This window comes from Podarcis bocagei, assembly GCF_964188305.1.
Source record: "Podarcis bocagei genome assembly, chromosome: 8".
NCBI classification, from domain to species: domain Eukaryota; kingdom Metazoa; phylum Chordata; class Lepidosauria; order Squamata; family Lacertidae; genus Podarcis; species Podarcis bocagei.
The window spans coordinates 88,972,773-88,998,510 of NC_138133.1; the positions used below are offsets into that span (position 1 = coordinate 88,972,773).

Genomic DNA, 25,738 nt, shown 5'->3' on the forward strand with positions numbered 1-25,738 from the left:
GTAATGTGCATTCTCCAACTCAGAGTCCCCTAGCTCAGTGGATGGAGTTGAGGATGCACTGGAGAAGTATAGCAAGCAGGAGGTGCTGCTCTGTTGACCAATCATGGAGAGAATTCAAGGTTTCTAGTATTTATATCCCAGACCCATCCAATCCAGAGACTTCATACTGCCTTCCAATCACAGAAGTTGATGTTACATGGCCAGGTTTTCTTTTCTGTGACTGATAGAGCAACCAAGTCCTGGTGAAGGAATGGGTTTCCCAAACCCAAAACTGACTGTGCAGGCAGTTTGAAACTGCACCAAAATCCCTATTTTTCCTTAGCTAAAATCCATTAACTTGAGCTCTGAGTCAATGTATAAACAAAAACCTGGCCGTGCTCAGAGCCCTCTCCTTTATCAGTTTGTGACGGCAGGGATGACCCTGACTGCACTAGGAGAACAGAGAAGACACATTTGTACCTTATCTTATGTGCTGACCACAAAAGATGCACAGACCTAAGTCCGGAACAACGCCAAAGCGTGTTCTCGGAGATGATGACCTCTTCCTCCAGGATAAGAGTAGGAAGAGGAAGATCCTTTTATGGTCAGAAGTACAGGAAGGAATTCCCTTTTATGGTTAAGAATACCAGAGCAAGAACATATGTGATGTCAACCTGCGTACATAGGCTGACGTGGTTGGATTTATATGGGAAGGAGGGAGAGGGTGCCTGGAGGATATATATACTGCACAAAACTTGTCATTTCTTTGGACCTGCTGTGGACTTCATCACGCAAGTGCCTTCTGCTATCCGGAGAGCAGAATAAACTCTTTCTTTGAACCAACCTCGGTGTCACTTGACTTCCTTCCTCCTGTCCCGGAGCAACGCAGACCCAATCGGTGAACTCAAATAAGGCTACACACTGGTAGCTCACCAGGCTAGCCCAAAGCCTTAAATAGTGTGTTTCTTGGCTTAAACTGGTTAAATTGTGGAGAGAATAAGGTAGGTAGAGAGAAAAACATTTCTAGCTTTTATAGGACTAGGATACAGCCCAGTGTACAAAGGTAAGCATGTTGCTGAAAAAGGTTCACCACCCCTGTTTTAAGTTAACACATGTCAATTTCTGTCTCCCCAGACAAGAGATCATCTTTCAAAAGCCCAGCGGGGTTTGATAGGGGAAGGGGTGTCGGGTGTGTTGCAAAACCTGGTGGAGATTTCTCAGGATGGGACCAGCTACAGTGGGGATCTGCTCTCGACCATCGATGTACTCAGGAATATGACCGAGATCTTCCGAAGAGCTTATTACAGCCCCACTACTGGTGACATACAGGTGAGCCGGCAGGTTGGAGATCCAACAGCTTGAGCAAGGAGAGATGATTCCAAAAGTCTTCTCCCTGGAGTTTGGAGCTCTGAATTACCTGGCAAATGTGTCCAACATGCTAGGAGGCCACTGTGGTTCTGCTCTGTACATTTTTTTAATGTGCAGTTTTCTCAATCTTGATCTTCATTTCATCCTCACCTTCTACTTTCCCAAAGTCCATGCGTACGTTGGTGGAACACTGTCACAAGAATCCGTGATGAGACTGTTGGACCCATATGGCTGCGTTCATGATTTGTAGACTTGGGTCCATCTATTTCAGCATCCGGTTGTATACGGTGGTCCAGCAGATGCATCCAGAAAATCCATAACCAGAATCATAGGACTGTAGAGTTGGAAGGGACCCAAGGGGACGTCTAGTCTAACCCTGTGCAATGCAGGAGTCACAGCTAAAGTACTGATATGAGGGCTAGATAATTTCACACATTCCCCGCCCCCTTTGTTTTAATCTTCCAGGAACTGCTCTGAACATAATTGGCTCTGAACACTGAGTTTCAATTTAGGTATCATGGCTAATAGATCTATATAACCTTCCTTAATTTATCTACTCCAATCCCTTTTTAACAGTCAAGAAAAGCCTTGCTTGATTAAACCCATCCAGCTCAGCTTCTTCCTCTCCCAGGGCTCAACCAGATGCCCATGGGAAGCCTTCAGCAACAGTAATTCTCTCCACTTCTGACCCCTAGCAACAGGCCCGCAGACTGTCTCGCCAGAGTGGTGCATGCTCTGGTTATCTCTCGCTTGGACTACTGCACTACGCTGTACATGGGGCTACCTTTGAAGGTGACCCGGAAACTACAACCAATCCAGAATGCGGCAGCTAGACTGGTGACTGGGAGCGGCTGCCAAAATCATATAACACCGGTCTTGAAAGCCCTACACTGGTTCCCAGTACGTTTCCGAGCACAATTCAAAGTGTTGGTGCTGACCTTGAAAGCCCTAAACGGCCTTGGTCCAGTATACTTGGAGGAGCGTCTCCACCCCCATCGTTCTGCCCGGACACTGAGATCCAGCGCCGAGGGCCTTCTGGTGGTTCCCTTGCTGCAATGAGCCAAGCTACAGGGAAACAGACAGAGGGCCTTTTCGGTAGTGGCACCCGCTCTGTGGAACGCCCTCCCACCAGATGTCAAAGAGAAAAATAACTACCAAACGTTTAGAAGACATCTGAAGGCAGCCCTGTTTAGGGAAGCTTTTAATGTTTAATAGGTTATTGTATTTTAGTGTTTTGTTGGAAGCCGCCCAGAGTGGCTGGGGAAACCCAGTGAGATGGGCGGGGTATAAATAAGAAATTATTATTATTATTATTATTATTATTATTATTATTATTATTATTATTATTATTATTATTATTATTATTATTATTATTTTCAGAGACTTAGTGGAAGGTCCAAAAGGGAGGGAAGGACTAGTAGCCATTGATAGCCTTATCTGTCATAATGAAAGTATGTGTTTGACCCAGTCCTCTCCAGCCATCATGGTTTTCTCGATCAGGGACAGTAGCAGTAAAGTACCAGCTCTACTCCTGGTGCAGTGGGGAGAAAATGAAATTGTCCCCCCCCCCCCGCATCTCCAAAAATTGCTCTTCCCTCTTGCTTCTCCCCAGTGGCTAGAATGCAACTTTGGAAAGCAAAGTTTCATTTTCGAAATGAAATTTCCCTGGGCCGGAATGAATTGGTTTCAGTGCCATCTATGGACAGAGCCGCAGTGGTCAGTGGGGAAAAAAAGGAAAGTATTTGGTGTTCCCATGGTGGAACCGGGAGATAGGATTCGTCATTCTGCAGTTGTCTGTGCAGAGCAGCTATGGGACTGTCCTTGGGGAAGGTCACGGTCACATGCCTTTAAAATGTTAAATATAGCCTCTTGGATTGCTTTCCCGCATGGCGTTGTTGCTAATTATCTAATTGGAAAGGAAATCAATGGCTTTGAAATAAAGACCTCCTCCTTTCCCACCTCTTTCCTGAACTCTCAGGGATGGGATGGACCGGACGGACGCTCTGGGGAAATATAAACAGCAGCAGACCAGGTGTTAGGAGCCTAGGAACAGTTGAGGCAGGGCCATTGGGATTAATGGGGCGTGGCGGCACCAATTTCAGTCTGCCTGCCTTCTTATTTTCAACTCAGTCCAGGGAGTGATGCTGCCTTGTGGCATCTTCCTCCATTGTCTCAGCATTGTCCTCGTGGAAGGACAGAGTAGCTCAGTCGAACCCGATGGGAACCACAGGAAACTGAGCTGGCCCCATGGGAAACTGAACTGAGTGATTGGATAGCCCAGTTGGTAGAGCGTGAGACCCTTAATCTCAGGGTTGTGGGTTTGAGCCTCACGGTGGACCAAATATCCCTGCATTGCAGGGGGTTGGACTAGATGACCCTCGTGGTGCCTTCCGATTCTACAATTCTAAGGTTCTATGAAAGCTAGAATTCATTGTCTCTGCTTGTCATTGTCACTGGTGCCCCCTACACTTGGGCTTAATTTGCTGCCTCAGTACCTGCCTCGGCCTCAGAGAGAAGACGGAGAGGCAGGGAAAGTGAGATGTAGAACAGAGAGATCTCTCTTTTACCATCAGAGATTGCAGAGACTCACAAGCCCCAAGGCAGCACAGAGGAAGTCGGAAGCACACAGCAGGATGGCTGTGCAGGAGCGCTCCCAAAGCATCACAAAAAATACCTCCAGAGAGCACATGAGACACTCTTCAAGAGGAACCCCACAGAGAGGGAACTTGGAAGAATCCTCTGCCCTAGGGAGTATGCACAAAGACACCCCCCTTTTTTGTAAATATCCCTGCCTTCCCACCTGATCATTTTCAGGACACTTGTCCATCAAAGCAGGCAGCTAAAGAGCAGTTCTGAATCCTTGCTCCACATCCCACATGCATTGCACATCCCCCAGTGGCCTCAGCCACCACTGCATAGGAATGAAAGGAGAACCCTGCTGGATCACACAGAAGGTGCACTCAGTCCAGCTTCCACTTTCCCACAATGGCCAACCAGAAGCCTTTATGAAGCCCATGAGCACAGGGCACAGGAGCAATAGAGCCATTTTTGTAGAGCCATTTTTTTTTGTAGAGCCATTTCTTGGTGCCTGTGTCCTGGGAGAGGGCAGTGGTGGTATCTCAGCATCTTACCATATGGTTACCAGATGTCCTCGTTTCCCGGGGCCAGTCCCCGGATTTACAAATCTGTCCCCAGACAAAAATCTGTCCCCGGATTTCATTTAATGTCCCCGGATTTATATTTTAAGTGTTGTAGATTTATTAGTAGGGAACGGATGTTGCGTGATTGGTTCAACGGCGCAAGACACATCACATGGGGACTTCCGGCAAAGCAAAATGGTGGGCGCCACGGCAGCAGGCAGCTCCTGAAGCCAGCCAGAGCCAACTGCACTACCAGGCTGGCTCCAGGCTGCTGAGACTGCCACTGCCACGGGGAACTGGGGACGCCCAGTGCGTCAATGGGGGGAACCGCTGACACACACACCCCGCGACCCAAATTGAGCTGGGTGCGAGAGCACCCAGCCACCTGGCTGACTGCCAAGCAGAGCTCTGGGGCCAGGAAAACCCCAGAGCTGACGCAGGGAGAAGTAGGAGAGGAGAAGGAGAAGGAAGAGAGAGAAAGAGGAAGGAGAAAAAAGAGGGGAGCCCTGACCTTGCTGAGCTGAGGAGGAGAGGTAGGAGAGCACCGGGAGAGCAAGGACATGTGGCCAAGCCCAGTCCCAACCCAAGCCTACTCCATGGTGGCTAGCGCTCCAAGAGAGCAGGCCAGACCCAGAAGAAGGCTACGTAACAGAGGAGACCACAGAAGAGAAGATATTACTTCTTACTATTTTTTTAAAATAACTTTTTTCAAAATAACTTTTTCTCCCTCTTTCTTTAAAAAAAGTGTCCCCGGATTCTTTGGGGGAAAAAAATTGGTAACCTTATCTTACCATCTGTTGTCAGGATGCTGTCAGCTGCTCCCAGCTGGTTGCCCAGGAAAGTATAAAGAAAAGGGAAAGTTTCTTACTGTCCTTTTTTATTTCAATATTACAGAGAGAGGCTATAGAACCCAGCCTCTTGTCTTGGATAATGACATTGTCCCGAGTGAATCTCCACCCCCCCATCTCTCCCACTTCCTCATTCATCACTTCTACAGGTGCTACTACCTGTCCTCTGTCTTTGAGCTCTTTACTCTCCTACTTTTAAGGCTCGCCAGGTTCTGGGAGATGGAGGGCCTGGAATGATTTCTAATGACAATGTGTCAGCTGGGTGTTGTTCCGGGTCTCCCATGATTTCCCATCTTCCCCCCTCACCTGCCTCTGAGCTGTGACCTCCCTCAAACCCCTGTTGCACATCTATACTGGCTTCCTTTTCATCCTCCCTGGAAGGGTCAGGATGGGGAGGTGGTCCCCACCATTCCTTCCCTGCCCAGTCCCTGACACCATCTGGGATACATGGAGGTGGGATTCAGGTAGGGATGAAAAAAGGCAGTGTTTTCCTTTCCTCCCTTGCAATTCTTGCAGGCAGCACCCCTTCTACTGCAGTCAGTTCATCTCACTGCCCGCTGTGGCGAAATGCACAAATTGCATTGCCGTCACTTTATTCCACCCCATTCACTTCAGTGCAAAGGGAATGCAACACAAATGGAGAAGGGGAAAGTAGTCAATTGCATGTTGTTTGTGGACCCCAATCAATGAGAACAGTGAATTCTGGCCAGGCTGTCTGGCTTAATTTCCGCTCTGGACGAATAAGCAAACATTGGCCATTTCCATTCCTGTTTCCATCTCCAGTGAAATTTTCTGACATCCCTAGATCCAGGGTCTGGTTCCCTTTACAGTGGTACCTCGGGTTAAGTACTTAATTCGTTCCGGAGGGCCGTACTTAACCTGAAACTGTTCTTAACCTGAAGCACCACTTTAGCTAATGGGGCCTCCTGCTGCTGCCATGCGGCCGGAGCACAATTTCTGTTCTTATCCTGAAGCAAAGTTCTGAACTTGGAGCACTATTTCTGGGTTAGCGGAGTGTGTAACCTGAAGCGTATGTAACCCGAGGTACCACTGTAGCTGTCACGAAGCACACATTTTTTTCTGGGCTCTTCTGGGTCAGCTCAGAAGTGGATGGAGATGTGTAGCATGACTTTCAGACAACTGCAGGGCTGTTTCCTTTTCCAGAGCAGCAAAATGGGTTGACCGAGAGCAGTGGAGCAAATTCTAGGGACATAGCAAGCAGGTTTCCTTCTACTACATAGGCCCATTTGTCCACCTAGTTCAGTATTGTCTGCACTGACTGGTAGCAGCTCTCCATGAATTCAGATGGAGGTGTCTCTCCCAACTCTACCTGGATATGCCGGGGACTGAACCCGGGACCTTCTGAATGCAAGGCAGATGCCCTTTCACTGAGCTATAGCCCTTCTAGGGATGATCATATGCTTTGGGCGAGACCTGAATGGATGAAACCAAACCCTTCCTCGGATCACAGCTTTTGCTTCTTTGTTTTGTCTTTGTGTCCTAGAACTTTGTCCAGATAATTAGCAACATCCTGACAGAAGATAACCGAGACAAGTGGGAAGAGGCTCAGCTGGTATGTGAACCTTGTCCTTCAAATGGGCATCATCAGCTTTGGGAGTTTTGTATGTGTACGAGTACAAATGTCTGTCTCTCAGGGGTTTTAACAAGGCTGTGAGTCAGTGTGAACATTTCAATATTTATCTAGCCCTTTCTCCCTTGGTTTCTTCAAAGAACCTGACAGACACTATCTCTCAGGTCCTGTTCCAACACTTTAACCAATGAACCACACTGCAGATTGGAAGAGCTGATGGGGAATGCTTGGCAAGGCAACCTAGAGCAGGAGTGGGGAACCTCTGCCCTGGGATTTGAATGTGGGCCTCCATAGATCTGGGGGATGTAATCCACTGGAGCAGTCAAATGCAACATTCCTTGTTTCCCTAGAGTGGACACAGACAGGGGGTGTTACTCCAGCCAAGGTAGAATTTCCTGTTACACCTGGTCTGGAGCATACTCCCCTTGCATGTGACCAGGTAGGTGGGCATGACTCTTGCAGACCTAACAAAAGGTCCAGTCGCGCAGCCATCTTCCTCTTTTGGTGCCATTTCTTCTCTTGGACTGCACTGCTGACTCTCTGCCAGCAGCACACGGGCCCATTCTTACGAGCCACATGGTATCGGTAACTACAAGCTAAAGCCTGCCTTCAGGGATCCAACTGTGAACTGAATGTGAGTAAACTTGTCATACTTTCAAAAGAAGACTGTTGTGTCTTTATTCTTTTTAGGAGTTCCCCGCACTGGGCACCAGTAAGCAGTTGCCCAGCTATGGGAAGGAGGCCTGAGGGCTATCACAGGTCCTAGAGTCCTCCCAAAGCCTAGTTAGTGCTTGGCCAGCTTTGGGAAGGTGTTGGGAGGGCTCTAGGACCCTCAAAATCCAGCACAGTGAGGGCTGTGGGGTGCACGGTACGCCAAATTTTGGCCTCATTCCAAAAGCCATAGTACCACATTCCACCACTGTACCATACCTGAAATCCAGACTGTGGCAACAATACTCAGCTTGCACAACAAATCACACCCCCATTCCACTGTGTCCTCAGCCCCCTTGTTTCATCCAAATGACAATATCTGATAACAACCGATGTCATCTTAGGATGCAGCCAATCGGATTTGTCTGCATGACATCACCATAGGCACATCCTCGCTTTAAACTAGCCTTATTTTCCTTCAGAGGTGCCATCTTGCGGATGGATCCAATTGGCTGCATGACAGTATCACTCTTATTAAGGGAGAAGGCAGGCTATTATTATTATTTTTTAAAAAAGAAGTGGTGCTACAGCTGCAGTCGATTAGGATGCAAACAGCTATGAACTAATGCTAGGGGGAAAGGGGGCAAACTTTGGAGAAGCAATTCAGGCATCCCTGAAAGCTGCTGTTTCGTGCTGAAAGTGTTGCAGCTCCAAATCCTGCTAGCGGATTTTCAAATCCATCCTCTGCGAATGCAGGAAGAAGAAGAGTTTGGATTTGATATCCCACTTTATCACTCCCCATAAGGAGTCTCAAAGCGGCTAACAATCTCCTTTTCCCTTCCTCCCCCACAACAAACACTCTGTGAGGTGAGTGAGGCTGAGAGATTTCAGAGAAGTGTGACTGGCCCAAGGTCACCCAGCAGCTGCACGTGGAGGAGAGGGGAATCAAACCCAGTTCACCAGATTATGAGTCCACTGCTCTTAACCACTACACCACGCTGGCCTGGGAAGCCTGTGTGGAAGGACTTGGGCTGTGACAGAGGTGTCTTCCCTTACATCCTCTATCCTATTTCCAAATAAAATCCCAGGAAGATCTATGTGCGCTAAATCCAATAAATGCAGGAGGAGGGGGGGGAACCTAGGGAAGATGTTGAAATCCCCTTTGTGCTGTAGGCCAGTTGTATACCAGTGTAGCATAACAAGCTGCTGGGCTGAAAATATAAGCCTTTGTGGGAATGTTCAGGATGCAGGAGAGGATATACTGTCTGATTATAGGCTTTCCAATTTGTATAAACAAGTTCACAATTTAGCAGAGTAACATTCCCCTTTTTAAAACTCGCAACGGATGTGTTTGCTCAGGCTCGCTAAAGCCTCTATAACAACTGCTCTGGGATTTCCCCCTTATTCCCTCATAAAAGATCAGACACGACACAGTCTTCTATAAAAGTATAAAAAAGAGTTTACTCACATTCTGTTCACAATCAGATCCCAGAAGGCAGACTTAGCTTAGAAAAGTAACATACACCTGGAAACTATCTCATAAGGAGACAGTCCCTTTGTCCTCTCTTGGCCAAAAGAGCATCTTTGGCTAAGCAGATGTTGCTTCTTCGATGCATGTAGTCAAAGAGAGAGAGATGGCTGCCCTGCCCTGTGCTTTTGTTGTTACCTGCACAGGTGAGGCCATGCCCACCTCTAGACACATGCAGAGGAAGTCTGTCCCAGCCCAGAAGGAAACAGGAAGTTGACCTGCTGGCTGGACAAGCATTCCTCCCCATGTATAAACATGTTCACTCTAGAAATGTTGCACTTGACTGCTCTTGTGTTTCACATCCCACAGCCAGGCTTTCTGTGCATATCTGCAGGCCTTGGGCATTGTCACGAAATCAAGGTGCTATTCCTCAGGCCTTAAGAGAAAATGGGGCAGCTGTTATTTCTCCTTCCCTCACCCCAAAAAGTCATTTTGAAATACAGTTGGGCTCCTTTTCATTACCATCTGAAAGTTCATTACTTTGTTCAGGTTTGGGGAAGAAAGTTACCTTGCAGGCCATATGCGATACTCGAGGTACCCAATGTGCTTAATGTTTGAAGATAGCACAGCATTTGAGTGATATTTAATGCAGTTTGCTCAGAGTCCCACTCAGGACTTCCCTTCCATCTTTCTGTGTGCCTTAAAAATCAGCTCCCGAGAGTCCAGAAAAGAGGAGGAATTTCTTTTGCACAAGAGAATGTCTGCTGCAATAGCAATACAGTAGGGTTGGAAACAGCCCTTTATTTTTATTTTGTGTATGATTTTATGATGATGTATGCCATTCTGCAATTGTCAGGTGAAGGCCAGTCTAGAAAAACTCATCATCATCATCATCATCATCCAAAAGGATGAATACATTGCACAAAATTGGCAGTATAAAATTTTCGGGATCTATTGTGACTGTTATCCTGGTCTTACTTGAGGAAGTGCTGTGTGTGTTTGTGTGTGAGAGAGGGGGAAGGAGGACCCCAATTTGAACTTAGTCTTGGGTTATCAGCAATTATGGACCTGCAGGTCTATTATTATTATTATTATTATTATTATTATTATTATTATTATTATTATTAAAAATAAATATATGCATGCCTTTGCAGATGGGACCGAATGTCAAGGAACTTTTTAGGCTGGTGGAGGACTTCATTGACGTCATAGGATTTCGTATGAAGGACTTCCAGGATTCCTATCAAGTGACTGAAAACCTGGGTGAGTAGGTTGGACCACCCCATTCCTGAATGCCTTTAGCCAGCTGATCATTTCAAAGCATTAATAGCATTTATTCTTTTTCTGCAGTTTGGCTTAATTGATGGGGGGTATCAGTGGGGAGGCTGTTTATCCAATTCCTTCCTCTAGGGAAAGAGACACTGAGCTAGCTCCAACTGCTGGTTTCTTTAGGATACATTTGCGTGCAATGTGTAGTTTGGCCCTTGGGACATTTTGTTTTATTTATTAGCAGAATACAGCCCTATACCCTCAGGGTGGTTACAGCATAAAATCACAAAATAAAACACAAAATACATAATAAAGCAAAAACAGCACAATAACTCCCCCTCCCCAGCACATTTTGGAGGGGCATGGGATATCAATCAACCAAAGGCCTGGTTGAAGAGGAACGCTATTGCCTGGTGCCTAAAGGTATCTAAAGGGATGCGGGTGGCACTGTGGATTAAACCACAGAGCCTAGGACTTGCCGATCAGAAGGTTGGCAGTTGGAATCCCCATGATGGGGTGAGCTCCCATTGCTTGGTCCCTGCTCCTGCCAACCTAGCTGTTTGAAAGCACATCAAAGTGCAAGTAGATAAATAGGTACCGCTCTGGCGGGAAGGTAAACGGCATTTCCGTGCACTGCTCTGGTTTGCCGGAAGTGGCTTAGTCATGCTGGCCACATAACCCGGAAGCTGTCTGCGGACAAACGCCGGCTCCCTCGGCCAATAAATCAAGATGAGCACCGCAATCCCAGAGTCGGTCACGACTGGACCTAATGGTCAGGGGTCCCTTTACCTTTAAAGGTATCTAATGAAGGTGCCAGCCAAACCTCCCTGGGGAGAGCATTCCACAGATGGGGAGCCACTACAGAGAAGGCCCCGTTTTCATGTTGTTGCTCTCTGGACCTCTCGAGGCGGAGGCACCCAAAGAAGAGCCTCAGAAGATGATATTAGGGTCTGGGCAGGTTCATACGGAAAGAGGTGGTCCTTGAGGTATTGCAGTACTGAGACATTTAAGGCTTTATAGGTCAAAACCAGCACTTTGAATTGGGCCCGGAAACTAACTGGTAGCTGGTGCAGTCAGTCCAGGATCAGTGTAATTATATGTTCAAACCATCTCGCCCAGGTGAGCAACCGGGCCACCAAATCTGCACTCACCTTGCAAGCAGAACTTCCCTGGTTCAGGTTCAATCCTTGGCATCTTCAGGTGAAAGGATAAGGAAGCAGATGCTTCAGACATTCTCTGCCTGAGACCCCTGGGGAGATGCTGCCAGTCAGATTAAGCTGTCCAGGGCTAGATGTACCAATTGCCTGACTCAGCTTAACTCAGCATCGTACGTTCCTGTCGTGCGGAGTTAATTTGTTCAGACAAGCCGTGTATAACAATAGGCGCAACTAAGACAAACTTCATTACATCACATTAATTTGCTGCACCACTTACATCTACCTCGGAACACTTGGCAATAAAGCAGAAAATGAAAGGTCAGCAATAAAATTTCAAAACCTCAGTATCATAAAAAGAACGGTCGTCAACACAGTAGTGGCCGCAAAACAGTGAAGGATGCAATTGTCTTATTAGCCATCATATGCCAAATGTTGCAGACCTGTGTTTTTCAGTAGGTAATGAAAATAAGTTGTTGAAGGGGGATGAGAGTAATTCCAATCGGAGGGAATTTCATAAATGAGGAGCCACCACCAAGAAGACGCAACCACGAGTCTCTGCCTAATATTGATATTGAATATTGCAAACTCCACATACTTCATTGTTCCTTTCTTATAACTTTGTCAGTTATAAACATTTTGATACCATTTCCTGCTGCCTGATAGATGGAGCTCCTGTACTTCTCCAATATCCCTAGAAGGCGCTAACAAATAGGAACCTGATATCTCAGTTGTGAGTCCTGATAGGTTCCTCACTCCAACAATTTCCATTAGAGTCTCCAAAACTCTACTCCAAAAGGCTTGAACGCATGATGAGTGCATTATATCAAAGCTTATCTGTCTGCCCTGCCAACAACCAGGAGAAACAGATGTGAAAAATGTGCTCTGTAATTGAGACTGTCATTGAAAGTTCTTTATATGGAACAGTTGAATGAATTTAACTCAGGGAGGGGAAACATTTTCAGCCCAAAGTTTGTGTTCCCTTTGGGGCAACCTTCTGAAGACCACACCCAGTGGCTGGCAGGGCCAGAAGCAGAAATTGGGCAGACCAACAAGTTCAAAATTTACCTTTGGACAGTAGGTACACACACCCTTCTCTATCCTCCCTCCAGATGAGCAAAGACCCATTCTGGCGAAACAGAAATAATCAGGGAGGTGGCGGGGAAGAGAGAAGCAGGACCAGTGAAGGGTGCAGGCTAGAGAAGGCTCAAAGGGCCAGATACAGAGACCTAGAGGGCCACATTTGACCCCCAAGATGCGAAGTTCCAGGCCCCTGATTTCACTCCCTATTCCTCTTCTGTACGCCCACAACCAAGCTGCTAAGTTGTTCTCCTGATCTAAATGTCCATTGTTACTCCTGTGCATGCGAAACTCACTGGGCAGATGAAAGTTGGCTTGATTTCTTCCTCTCTCTCTCTCTCTTTCTCTCTCCTCTCAAGTCCTCAGCATCCAGAAGCTTCCTGCCAACGCAGCCAAAGACATTAGCTTCCCTATGAAAGGCTGGCGGGGCATGGTGGATTGGGCCCGCAGTGCAGAGGACAAGGTCACTGTTTCCAAAAGCATCCTGTCCACGGGGGTTTCAGGTAAGGGGAATGGGATGGCTGCAGGTGAGATTTTTCCTCTTGGCACAGGCTGCAGACAGAAGCATGTCATGGAGGAAGAGCAGTGTGTGTTAATTTTGCCTTTTTATTCTGATCAGTATAGATACAGATACAGATAGATAGATAGATAGAGATATAGAGAGTAGATATAGATAGAGTAGAGATAGATATAGACATATGCTATCCAAGGATACTTTATTCAGACTTGGATTATCTTCTTGTTCTATGTTTCTTAGCAAATTCTTAGCAAATAATTCAGTCTCCGATTCTTAAGTAAACAAGAAAAAACCGCAGGGTTTACCCACTTATCAAAGCCTTGCCATGGTTCAACAGCTGCACTGATGAAAACCAGGCAGGCTGGTTTAATCCTTAAACGTTACAAATATCCACCATCCAGTTCAAAATGGAAATTGCTTTCCAGAGGAGAGCAAAGATATGTCTTCCCCCATCGCAGGCAGAAAAAGGAGTGCGTAGTGACAGGAAGGAAGAGGTAGGGATTAATCCATGGTCTTCCCCTCGACACCAGGTTTTGGGGTATGACATCATAGAGTCCCCTCTATGCAGGTTCTGAAACTCCATGGTGCCATTGCCCCTGTTTGAGGGCTGTCTAGCAATCATGCATTTGTGATTTGGCTGCTTTGAACTACAACTCCCATCAACCCCAGCCCACCATAGTCAATGATCTGTAACAGTGCTTTCCCCCTAGAAAAATAGGTGCCGGTAATCACCATGAAGTCGTTACAGTAAGTGCCACACTTTTTAACAACAAAAAGAGAACCCCCAAAAAGAAGAAAAAAACCACTGGTCTGGATTGACGCGAGTTACTTTCTTTCACTCCATCTTGCTCTTCTCAAGCCATGCTAGACAGTCTCTCTGACTGATGCCCACGTCTCTCTTTCTTGCTCTCTCATGCCTTGTTCCTGCCCATCACCTCTCAATGCCACCTTGAGCCAGTTCCTCTTCCTCTCCACTTATTCTGTTGCTTGCTTTTGCCCTGTTGCTTCTTCACAGAGACAGATGACTCCGCTGTCTTCGTGGTGGGGACAGTCCTGTACCGAAACCTGGGTGGGATCCTCTCCCTTCAGAGGTAAGGCTGATGCACGTGTTTGTGAAATGAGTTGGGAGTGGGTAGTCCATTGGTCAGTCATGGACATCTTAGAACAGAGGTGACAAATCATTCCCTGACCAACCTTACACAGCTGGACTCCCAGATACGTTCTTGGGAGTTGCATATGGTTGATAAGCAAGCAGAAATGAGTGAGGGGGTCAGTCCACTTATTCACCAGCAGATCTGGATCTAGGGATCAGGAATGTGGTCAAAGAGTATCTAAGTTATGGTTACCAGATGTCCCTCGGATTTACAAATATGTCCCCGGACAAATTCCGTCCCCGGAATGTCCCCGGATTTCATTTAATGTCCCTGGATTTATATTTTAAGTGTTGTAGATTTATTAGTAGGGAATGAATGTTGTGTGATTGGTTCAACGGCACAAGACACATCATATGGGGGCTTCTGGCAAGGCAAAATGGTGGGCGCCACGGCAGCGAGCAGCTCCTGAAGCCAGCCAGAACCAACTGAACTGCCAGGCTGGCTCCAGGCTGCTGAGACTGCCACTGCCACTGCCACTGCCAAGGGGGAACCGGGGATGTCTGGGGAAACCACTGACACACACACCCCTGTGACCCAAATCGGGCTGGGTGTGAGAGCACCTGGCCAACTGGTTGACTGCCAAGTGGAGCTCCGGGGCCAGGAAAACCCCGGAGCCGATGCAGGGAGAAGTAGGAGAGGAGAAGGAGAAGGAACAGAGAGAAAGAGGAAGGAGGAAAAAAGAGGGGAGCCCCGACCTTGCCGAGCTGAGGAGGAGAGGTAGGAGAACACTGGGAGGGCAAGGACATGTGGCCGAGCCCAGGCCCGACCCGAGCCTACTCCATGGTGGCTAGCACTCCAAGAGAGCAGGCCAGGGCCCAGAGGAAGGCCGCGTGACAGAGGAGACCGCAGAAGAGAAGATAATACTTCTTAATATATATATTTAAAAATAACTTTTCTCCCTCTTTCTTTAAAAAAAGTGTCCCCGGATTCTTTGAAAGAAATCTGGTAACCTTAATCCACATATTAAGATATGGGAGTGATTTCTAGCAGCCGACAAGAGGGATGTTGCTTAACCCTTACCCTACCAATGATTTCCTGGGACTCCCTTATCCCAGATTTGTTCCCTCCAGCTGAGGCTCTGGGTGCATTTTTGCCACATCACATGAACCATCAGCTCAGGAAGGAAGTGTCAGGAGGAAAGCAAGAGAAGGCTTAAGCCTTCTCTCCCACCAGCTGTGTCTCCACTGCTAACCAGACCACCCCTCCCTACTGCTCCGTTTCAGCTGCTCATCAGCAACTTGGGATCTCGGACCTGCTGAATGTGCGGTTTGGTCCTTAAAGGCCACAATGCCATATTGCACAGAGCTGAAACATGATGACATGATGTGGTGCCCTTATAGGTCTCAATGAAAACATTGACTTAGAATCATAGAACTGTAGAGTTGGAAGGTACCCCCAATGGTCTAGTCCAACAATTGTAGATGAACATACTTTGGATCTGCACCCATTTAGACATCTGCCTGGGCTTTTGAATGCAAAGCCAGAAGCTCTACCCAGCCAACTGCAGACAGGGCAAACAACGGCGGTTTGGACCTGTGCATTTAAGTGGCGAATGTGATGTGTAATTGCAAGCAGCAATGCATGTGGGATGTGGAGCAAGGATTCGGAACTGCTCTTTGAGAATCAGCTGCCTGCTTTGATGGACAAGTGTCCTGAAAATGATCAGGTGGGAAGGGATATTTACAAAAAAGGGGGGTGTCTTTGTGTATACTCCCTAGGGCAGAGGATTCTTCCAAGTTCCCTCTCTGTGGGGTTCCTCTTGAAGAGTGTCTCATGTGCTCTCTGGAGGTATTTTTTGTGATGCTTTGGGAGCGCTCCTGCACAGCCATCCTGCTGTGTGCTTCCGACTTCCTCTGTGCTGCCTTGGGGCTTGTGAGTCTCTGCAATCTCTGATGGTAAAAGAGAGATCTCTCTGTTCTACATCTCACTTTCCCTGCCTCTCCGTCTTCTCTCTGAGGCCGAGGCAGGTACTGAGGCAGCAAATTAAGCCTCCCTCTGGCACCTTCAAGATTCGTTCTGCACTGATTAGCATGAGAGTGTTTCCTGTAAATTCCAGGCCTTTGCTCCCGGCTGGTTATCATTGAAGGTACCTGCAGATTTGAAGCTGCATCTAGGCTTGGGACTTGTGAGCAGATTAGTGAGCAAATAGTCTATACTCTCTGATGTCCCCTCTGTGGGATTCGCTTGGGAGATCAATCCCCGGGTGGAGATGTGAATTAAATGCAGCAAGCCATAAACAAATGCGGTGTTAAAAAGTGATTGCACATCTTTGATAACTGTGCAATGTCGCAGGTGAGGTTGTGAGCTGGACAGACGCCTGGTTCCAATCCTGCCACAACCATGAACTCAGTAGGTGTCCTTTGGGAAGTCAGTGGCCACGCAACCTTTCCCATCTGTGGAATGTTGACAGTGAAACAACACACCACCTACAAAGTAGTTACAGATTTCCAGCATCCTATCATCTCAGAAAGACGTGTGGTTAGCAGTCCTCCAGTGCCAGAGATGAGCTGAGTTTGTTGGCAATTGCAAGCACCTCTGCCAGGCCTTTGGGATTTTGAGCTGATCTGGAGCCAGTGGTTTTCCAGGTCGGGCACTTGATGAGGGTCCCAGGGCTCAGAAGCGCCCCTCACCAGTCTGACTTACAGCCAGGCAGAGCCAGGGCAGGAGAAGAGGCAGGCAATGCTGCTGCTGCAAAGAAGATGAAGTTTGGTACCAACTCTGTTTTCAAGTATGGGCCTTGTATTGAGAGGAGCAGATGGAAGGATGCTGAATACAAAGCTGGATTCCAAAGCTCAGCTGTTTTAATATTTTGCGGTTGCTTTAAGGTGGCGTACAGCTTGCGATCTGTCTAGGATGAAGGGCAGGGAATCAATTTCACAAATACATAAATAAAATAAATCTAGCACCTTCTTTCCCCATATGAGCCAACCCATTCATTAAAGGCACCCTTAAGTCCAAACACCAATCCCCTGCCCTGAGTAGTCCAGTCTCCAGAGATTAGGCAGATAGTTTTCTCTGTGGTGGGACCCCATTTGTAGTACAGGCAATCCCTGTTTTAGGCATGACCAATATACAGTGGTACCCCGCAAGACGAATGCCTCGCAAGACGGAAAACCCGCAAGACGAAAGGGTTTTCTGTTTTGGAGGCGCTTCGCAAGACGAATTTCCCTATGGGCTTGCATCGCAAGACGAAAGCCCATAGGGAAATGCTGGCGGTCAGGAGCAAAGACTTTCGCCCACAGCCGGCCTTCAGAAGAGGACCTCTTCTGAAGGCCGGCGGGGGGCAAAAGTCTTTGCTCCCCCCGCCTGCCTCCCCCCCGCCTGCCCCGTGTGATCTTAAAATGCTGGCGGGCGGGAGCGAAGCGTTCGCTGCCGACCCCCAGCATTTTAAAATCTCCCCGTGTCCTGGGAAGATTTTAAAATGCTGGGGGTCGGGAGCGAAGCGCTGCAGACCCCCAGCATTTTAAAATCTCCCCGTGTCCTGGGAAGATTTTAAAATGCTGGGGGTCGGGAGCGAAGCGCTGCCGACCCCCAGCATTTTAAAACCTCCCCGGGACACGGGGAGATTTTAAAATGCTGGGGGTCGGCAGCGCTTCGCTCCCCACCCCCAGCATTTTAAAACGCTGTTCCGAAGTGGGGCGGGGGGGCGGGAACACCTGGCCCCGCCGCCCCACTTCGGAAAGCTCTTCCGAAGTGGGGAGGGGGGGCGGGAACACCTGGCCCCGCCGCCCCACTTCGGAAAGCTCTTCCGAAGTGGGGAGGGGGGGCGGGAACACCTGGCCCCGCCGCCCCACTTCGGAAAGCTCTTCCGAAGTGGGGAGGGGGGCGGGAACACCTGGCCCCGCCGCCCCACTTCGGAAAGCTCTTCCGAAGTGGGGCGGGGGGGCGGGGACAGCTGCCCCATCCGCCCCACTTCGGAAAGCTGTTCCGAAGTGGGGCGCGGGGCGGGAACACCTTCTGAAGGCGGGCAGGGGGCGAAAGTCTTTGTCCCCCCTGCCTGCCTTCCCAGGGGCTTTTAAATCGCCCCGGACAGCGGAGAAGTCCTCCGCTGTCCGGAGCGATTTTAAAATGCCACCCGCCAGCATTTTAAGATAGCCCCGCACAGCGGAGAAGTCCTCCGCTGTCCCAGGGTTTTTTAAAATGCTGGGGGTGGGAAGAAAAGCCCTTGTCCCCCCCCCAGCCTTCAGAAGAGGTCCGGGGACAGACTGTCCCCGGACCTGGCCTGAAGGTGGTTTCCCTAGGAACGCATTAATTGATTTTCAATGCATTCCTATGGGAAACCGTGCATCGCAAGACGAAAAAACCGCAAGACAAAGAGACTTGCGGAACGAATTAATTTCGTCTTGCGAGGCACCACTGTATGTGGGATCATATACACAAATAGCACCGAACCCAGAAGTGACTGAGAATGTCATAAAAGACATCACTAAAAGGGCAGGACAGAGCTGGGATGGAACAGGGTGGAGCAAGGTGCTATTTCATGCATGTATGCATTGACCCAGAGCACAACCCCTACACAAATCAGGGGTTGCCTGTACAAACTCCTTCAATAAACATACAAGACGTAACCGGCTGTACTATACTCTTCATTGTATTGAGTTGTAGATTTCAACAGAAGCAGTTCATAAAGTTCAACGAAAAAAGTAGAAGACCCAGTGGATCAGTTCATTCTCTGATAAGGTCCACATATGTGAAAGTGTCTATTCCACCTGTCTGTTCATAGAGTCCAACAATCCACATGAAAGGTTGTTGCAGTTCCACAGAATCCTTTCACAGAGTCTAAGACAAGGATTTCTGGAATATTAGCCTTGTTTCACCATCCTAGGCTTCATCAGTAGTACAAACTCATATATGATATCACAGGACAGTGGATCTTATAGCATAGTAATACTTGTCTTAGGCTCTGTGAAAGGATTCTGTGGAACTGCAACAACCTTTCATGTGGATTGTACAAACTCCTTGGCAATATCTTCACAGCAGCTTAAAGTGTGGCATTCGCCTTCACAAGAGGTAGTGATGGCCATCAACTTCAGAAGAAAATTAGACAGATTCATGGGGGACGAGGCTGTCAATGGCTACTTGCTATGATGGCTGTGATCAGAGGCAGTAATGCTTCTGTATACTGATTGTTGGGAATCAGAAGTAGGGAGAAGGCTGTTGCGTGGCGCGTTCCTGTCCCTCCCAGTGGAAATAAAGACACACGACACAATTATTTAAGGTTAATGGGCTAAATATGGCCACAACTTTATTGGTTACAGGTGATGAGCAGTATTGGCTTAGGCATTGGTGCTAACAGACTATCCGGCTTCAGCTTGAAGTCCGGGAAGGGTTAATCACCAGTAAGGCGAGTCCTGCTGATGCACATCAACTAGGAATTCCCCTGGGGTCACCGCTAGGGGGCATGCCTTAGACCCTCACCTCCCCAGGCTTCGGACAGGGCCACACCCCCCAGAATCCTTTATCAGACTACCCTTCAATATGTGGGGCAGGTGATGGCGTTTCCTCCCCTCTTCCATCTACAAAACAATACCAATACCAATGCCTAACCGTCAATGCTAAGAAAGTTGTAATGATTTGCTACGAGGTAGGCGAAAACCAAGTGGCTGGTGCCAATTTGCCAAGTGGAAAAATTCCTACCAGGCCCCTCAACGGCGACCAACCAAGGTCCATAGCAAGATCAAGGAACGAACAGCTTAAAGGGTGGGAGGGTGGGAAACAGGAACAGCTGGTATGTGGGAAAATAGGGATATCCCTGACCGCGCCTGCGTTTACATCGGGCAGGCCATGCCCCCCAAGCCAGCCAATTGGCTGGCCAAGGGGTGACACAGCCGGGGATTCCCCCAATCGTGTGGGGGCTGGGCTCCAGCCTCTGCGCGCATGGAGGGGCCATGACACCTGCAATCCCACTTCCTCTGCAGATTGGAAGTGGCTTTGCGCTAATATTCTCCTTGTGGGCTTCTTACAGAGTCATCTGGTTGGCCACTGTGAGAACAGGATGCTAATAGAGATGAACCTTTAACCTGATCCTGCTCTTTGCTATGTTCTTATCTGCCTACAAGCTTTTATTGTTATATGTTTCTCATTTAGTCACCTGGTTGCTTTGTTCTCTTAAGTTTCTGGGTAACAATATCGTGATTTTCGCTGCTGGCCTTTTGTCTCCTTGTATTTATTTCATTGTTCCAACATTGCTGTTTAATCCATCAGTTTTAAAGTGTGCCATGCTGATCGCAAACTGCCTTAGGAAGATTTTGTGCAAAGGTGGAATCACAACACTTGAAAATGAATAACGTCATGGGAGTTTCTCTCCATTGCTGTGACTTCTCCCCATTCTGCCCCTTCGCTGCCTTTTGACATGCTGTGTTTTCTCCCTAGAAATACTACAGTTCTGAATTCCAGAGTCATCTCTGTGACTGTGAAACCAGCTCCCCGCTCACTGCTCACCCCAATGGAAATTGAGTTCTCCCATTTGTACAATGTAAGCACCTACTTCGCTAAAAAGGAAAATGTCGCTGATATGAATGAAGTTCAGTATAGCTGCTGCCACCCCAAAACCCTATGACATCTGAGCCTAGGAAGAAACACTGTATTTTGAGAGGTTGGGTGTTTTTTTAGGGAAGGTGGGTAAACTTGAAAAAAGAAATGTGTGGGTTGCTTTGTTTTTAAATGGTAAAGGCGTATAGAAAGGTTGGGATCAACTAGATCCCCTATGGTCTTCTAGATCAGTTGACTCCAAGGCTGGGTCCCCACATGTTGTAGGACTACAACTTCCATCAACTTGATCTTTGGCTCAGCTGCGACTGATGGGACTTGGAGTTTGACAACAGCATCTGAATTAACATCTGAAGGGCTGACACATGGAAGATGGAGCAAGCTCATTTTCTGCTGCTCCAGAGGGCCAGATCCAAACCAATGGATTCAAATTACAAGAAAGGAGATTTTGACTAAACCTTAGGAAGAACTTTCTGACAGTGGGAGCTATTCAACAGTGGAATGGACACCCGTGGAAGGTGTTGGGCTCTCCTTCATTGGAGGTCTTTGCATGGAGGTTGGATGGACATCTGTCAGGGATTCTTCAGCTGTAGTTCCTGCATTTCAGGGTATTGGACTAGATGACCCTTTGGATCCCATCCAACTCTACAATTCTATGATCCTATTTACATCTGGGGACACTGAACGATGAAGACCTCTACTCTAGATGTTGCTGGGTGACAGATCCCATCAGTTCCTGAACATTGGCTCTGTTGGCAAGGGCTGATGGGAGCTGGAAGCCAACAACACTGGGAGAGTCATTGGTTCCCTAACTGTGGTTTAGAGGAAGTTGAGTTTGGGATTTCACTCATATGGAGCAACAGGAAGTGTGGCTGGACTACACTACCTAGCATGCCCTAAAGGCCTCTGAGGCAGGAGAGGGAGGTGGAAATGGGGCGAACTAAAGTTTCCATGGGACTAGTTTTGCTTCACCTGGATAATAATTCAAGTACATGTTATGCTGTATTTAAGCAGATCTCTCAGTCAACGATTCAACACCAGCTCTTTTCTGCTTTCCTCTTTTCTCGTCCTGGCAGGGAACTACCAACCAGACCTGCATCCTATGGGAGGAAACTGATGTGTAAGTTCAGTGGGTTATTTTTCTCACTGTTGGGTCAAGAAAAAGCATTATTTTTTCATCCGGTGGGGGAAGGCTGCCATTGTGGAGTGTATTTGCAACACAGAAGGAATGGTCGGACACACTTTGTTTCTTAACTCATGTGATTGGATAGTCCTTCCAATTCATCCCCACTCTGATCTGTGTCCATCTTATGGTGTAGCAAGCAGAGACATCAAGGAATCTCAACAAAAACTTAAAACAGGACTGGAAATGGCTCGTGTTCGCTTTTTCATCCCATGCCCAGAACAAACATCAACCCTTTGAATGCAATGAGTATTCACTCTTGTTTGCAAATGATTTGTAATGGTTCACATTCCCCGCCCCTTCCATTTGTACAGTGGTACCTCGGGTTAAGAACTTAATTCGTTCCAGAGGTCCATTCTTAACCTGAAACGGTTCTTAACCTGAGGCATGCTTTCGCTAATGGGGCCTCCCGCTGCCGCTGTGCTGCTGTCACGTGATTTTCATTCTTATCCTGGGGCAAAGTTCTTAACCTGGAGCAACCACTTCCTGGTTAGCGGAGTTTGTAACCCGAAGCGTCTGTAACCCGAGGTACCACTGTACTGTGTTTCCTTTACACTGAAATCAATGTGGCAGAGCAACATAATGGCAATGTAAGTTACACAATATTTGTAATCAATTGCATACTGTAAGTTCATCAAACAGCCCATGTGCCCATTGCAAAATCAATTATTTAGATTCTCAAAATTAAACCATAAGGAAGGGAGAGCGGAACACAGAGGAAGCACCAGCCCAAGGAATGCAACTGGCTGAGGGATAGCAGCTCTCCCCTTTCTTATGGATGTTTCATAAATTAATACTTTAATGTGGACATATAAAAGGTTTTATGATTGCGCATAAGATTCTAGCTCATGTGCCTTGCATAGCACATCTTCCCATGCTGAGGAAGTAGGATTGATGATTACTCCCTGCTTGTGGCCACTGACTCAGTGCTCAACATGCATCTGCTCTCTTGCAAGATGCAAAGGAGTCCTTTGTTTCCTTTGGCATTCTGCAGAAAGGTCAATTGGTTCATTTGTGTGGCCATGTGCAACTCTTTTCAATCTAGACTGTCCTGTGATGCAAGATAGCTGGAGGGGCTGTGTGGCTGGGGAGCCAGAATCTGGAGGCTCACACGATTGCCAGGTAGTTTGTTGGGGAAAACCTTTATAGAAACCAAACACCATCAGATCAAAGGCAAAGGCAGGTGATCAGGAGTCAAGGAGTGGGGGAATCAGTCTTAAAATGGAGTGTTTATGATCGTGGCCTTGAGGTGCACAAGGAGAAGAGAACCTCACAGGCATTGTCCTAGATTTGGGCAGAGTTATGTTGGAGGGTATGCAGAGGTGGTAACAGAGAGAGAGAGAGAGAGTTGTGTTGTAAATTAGACAAATTCATGGTTTAGACAAATTTATGGATGGGGCACGGGTAGCGCTGTGGGCTAAACCACAGAGCCTAGGACTTACTGATCAGAAGGTCGGCGGTTTGAATCCCCGCGATGGGGTGAGCTCCCATTGCTCGGTCCCAGCTCCTGCCAGCCTAGCAGTTCAAAAGCACTTCAAAGTGCAAGTAGATAAATAGGTACCACTCCAGCGGGAAGGTAAACGGCATTTCTGTGCGCTGCTCTGGTTCACCAGAAGCGGCTTAGTCATGCTGGCCACATGACCCGGAAGCTGTACGCCGGCTCCCTCGGCCAATAAAGCGAGATGAGCGCCGCAACCCCAGAGTCGGTCATGACTGGACCTAATGGTCACGGGTCCCTGACCATTTTACCTTTGGCAACAGGTTCAGCCACATAGTTAGCATAGTATTAAGCCTGGTCCATTTTAATAACTCCTGTAAGGGTTGTTTAAATACACAGATCAAGACGGGTTGTCCTTTAAAGCTCCAGTTCCTGAAACACCTGGCTTTATTAGCAGGTTTGTGTCCCTCTTTCTCAAAAAAAGAAATCCTAACATGAAGTGTCTGAATCCTTTAAAAAAAAAAAAACAAGAAGGGACATGGCGGGGGGGGGATCCTACAATCCATCATGCGCTCATTTGCATTTAGATAGATATTTAAGCTGCATTGTTAATAATGGCTCTTTGATTTAATAAATCCAGCCTGCTTGGGTGACTGCATGTCGCTCTGGTGAGCCAGCCCTCCCCTTCCTCCTCCTCAATGCCCCGCCTTTTATATTTGAATTGGACAAGCTGGGGGAGCCAGCGCTTGTTTGTGTTTAGAATAGCGCGTGTGATTAATGAGCTTTGCAGAAGCTCGCAGAATTGAAAGCTGCGAGCCTGGAACGATTCTGGGTTACGCCGCTGTGTGTTTCCAGGGGTGTTCATAGGAAGTAATTATTAACTGCTTAGCGGCACAGTTTGAGTGGATGTCTCGGCAAACGCCTTTCCCCCATTGCCTTGAAAGGCTGCCAAATCTCCTCTGGAGTAAAACTCTGGGAAGGCTTCCTTTGCGGTGGCTTGTAAGGATGGGCATGCAGCCTTCTCAGTGTGGAGAAGGATCAGGGCTTGTCCAGGATGAAGAGAGTAATAGCATCATTGCTCTATTCTGCCTTGGTCAGACCACACCTGGGGTGCTGTGTCCAGTTCTGGGCACCACAGCTTAAGGATGATATTGATAAACTGGAAGGTGTGCAGAGGAGGGTGAACATGATGGTCAAAGGTCTGGAAACCAAGCCTGATGAGGAGCAGTTGAAGGAGTTAGGTATGTTTAGCCTGGAAAAGAGGAGATGTGATATGGTAGCCATCTTCAGATATCTGAAAGACTGTCACATGGAAGATGGAGCGAGTTTGTTTTCCACTGTTCCAGAGGAACAGACCTAACAGATTCAAGTTACAAGAAAGGAGATTCTGACTAAAACTTAGGAAGAATATTCTGAAGGTAAGAGTTGTTCAACAATGGAATGACCCACCTCCTAAGGTTGTGGACTCTCCTTCACTGGAGGTCTTAAGTAGAGGTTGGGTGGCCACCTGCCAGGTCTTCTTTAGCTGTGATTCCTGTATTGCAGGGTGTTAGGTCTCTTAGCCTCAATTCTATTATTCTAGGCTGGTGGGGAAGTGTTGGGATTTGCAGTTCAAAGAGGAGGAACTGGAAGGGTGGGCCACAGGGGAAATTCCCACATCCCCATGGTCATCCTTCTAAGAAACTGCAGAGGGCCTTCTCAGTAGTGGCACCCACCCTGGTTCTCTGTAACTTGGCATCTTGCAGTGAGGGAACAGCCAGCCGACCCTCAGCGCTGGACCTCATAGTCCAGGCAGAAAAATGGGAGTAATGTGTGTGAGAAGTGAATTCTCTGGAGGCAGAGCCTGATGCAAATGTACACCTTAAATATCTTGATTCTCAGAACATCAGGTGAAGATTGGGGGATGGATGGATGTGAAGCCTCTTTTTCTGTTAAGTGCCTTATTCCCTTGGGGATAATTGGCCGTGGGCCACACACATAACAGTGGTTGAAGCAGCAGCAAAACATGTACAGGGAAAGACCTGAAATAGGCAAGTCTGTCTGTCTCTGACACTCCTTTTTCTTCCTCTCCCATTCTCTATTTAATAAGAATAATAAATTTTATTTATACCCTGCCCTCCCCAGCCAGAGCCGGGCTCAGGGCAGCTAACACCAATAAAATCACAGTAAAAACATAATAGGGGGAAAAGAGAAGGGGGGGAGTACCCAATTTAAAATACAGGTTAAAATGCAATTTAAATTGCAGCCTCATTTTAAAGTAGCCGATAAATCAACACCATAAGGGGAGGGAAACATAAGGGTCAGACCGAGTCCAAATGAAAGGCCAGGTGGAACAGCTCTGTCTTGCAGGCCCTGTCAAGTCCCGCAGGGCCCTAGTCTCTTGTGACAGAGCATTCCACCACGTTAGAG

General features: G+C 47.7%; 1 protein-coding gene across 9 annotated transcripts in view; it reads left to right on the plus strand.

Moving 5' to 3' along the window:
* The window catches only part of ADGRB1 (adhesion G protein-coupled receptor B1), a 385,256-nt gene that overhangs the window by 213,933 nt on the left and 145,585 nt on the right, over positions 1-25,738 (plus strand). For all 9 annotated transcript variants that reach the window (XM_081204321.1, XM_081204325.1, XM_081204320.1 and 6 more), the window contains exons 11-17: positions 1,114-1,308; positions 6,840-6,908; positions 10,200-10,308; positions 12,908-13,051; positions 14,081-14,156; positions 20,592-20,694; positions 21,785-21,828. In XM_081204321.1, coding sequence (XP_081060447.1) covers positions 1,114-1,308; positions 6,840-6,908; positions 10,200-10,308; positions 12,908-13,051; positions 14,081-14,156; positions 20,592-20,694; positions 21,785-21,828 — 740 coding nt within the window. The remainder of the gene's footprint in view (positions 1-1,113; positions 1,309-6,839; positions 6,909-10,199; positions 10,309-12,907; positions 13,052-14,080; positions 14,157-20,591; positions 20,695-21,784; positions 21,829-25,738) is intronic.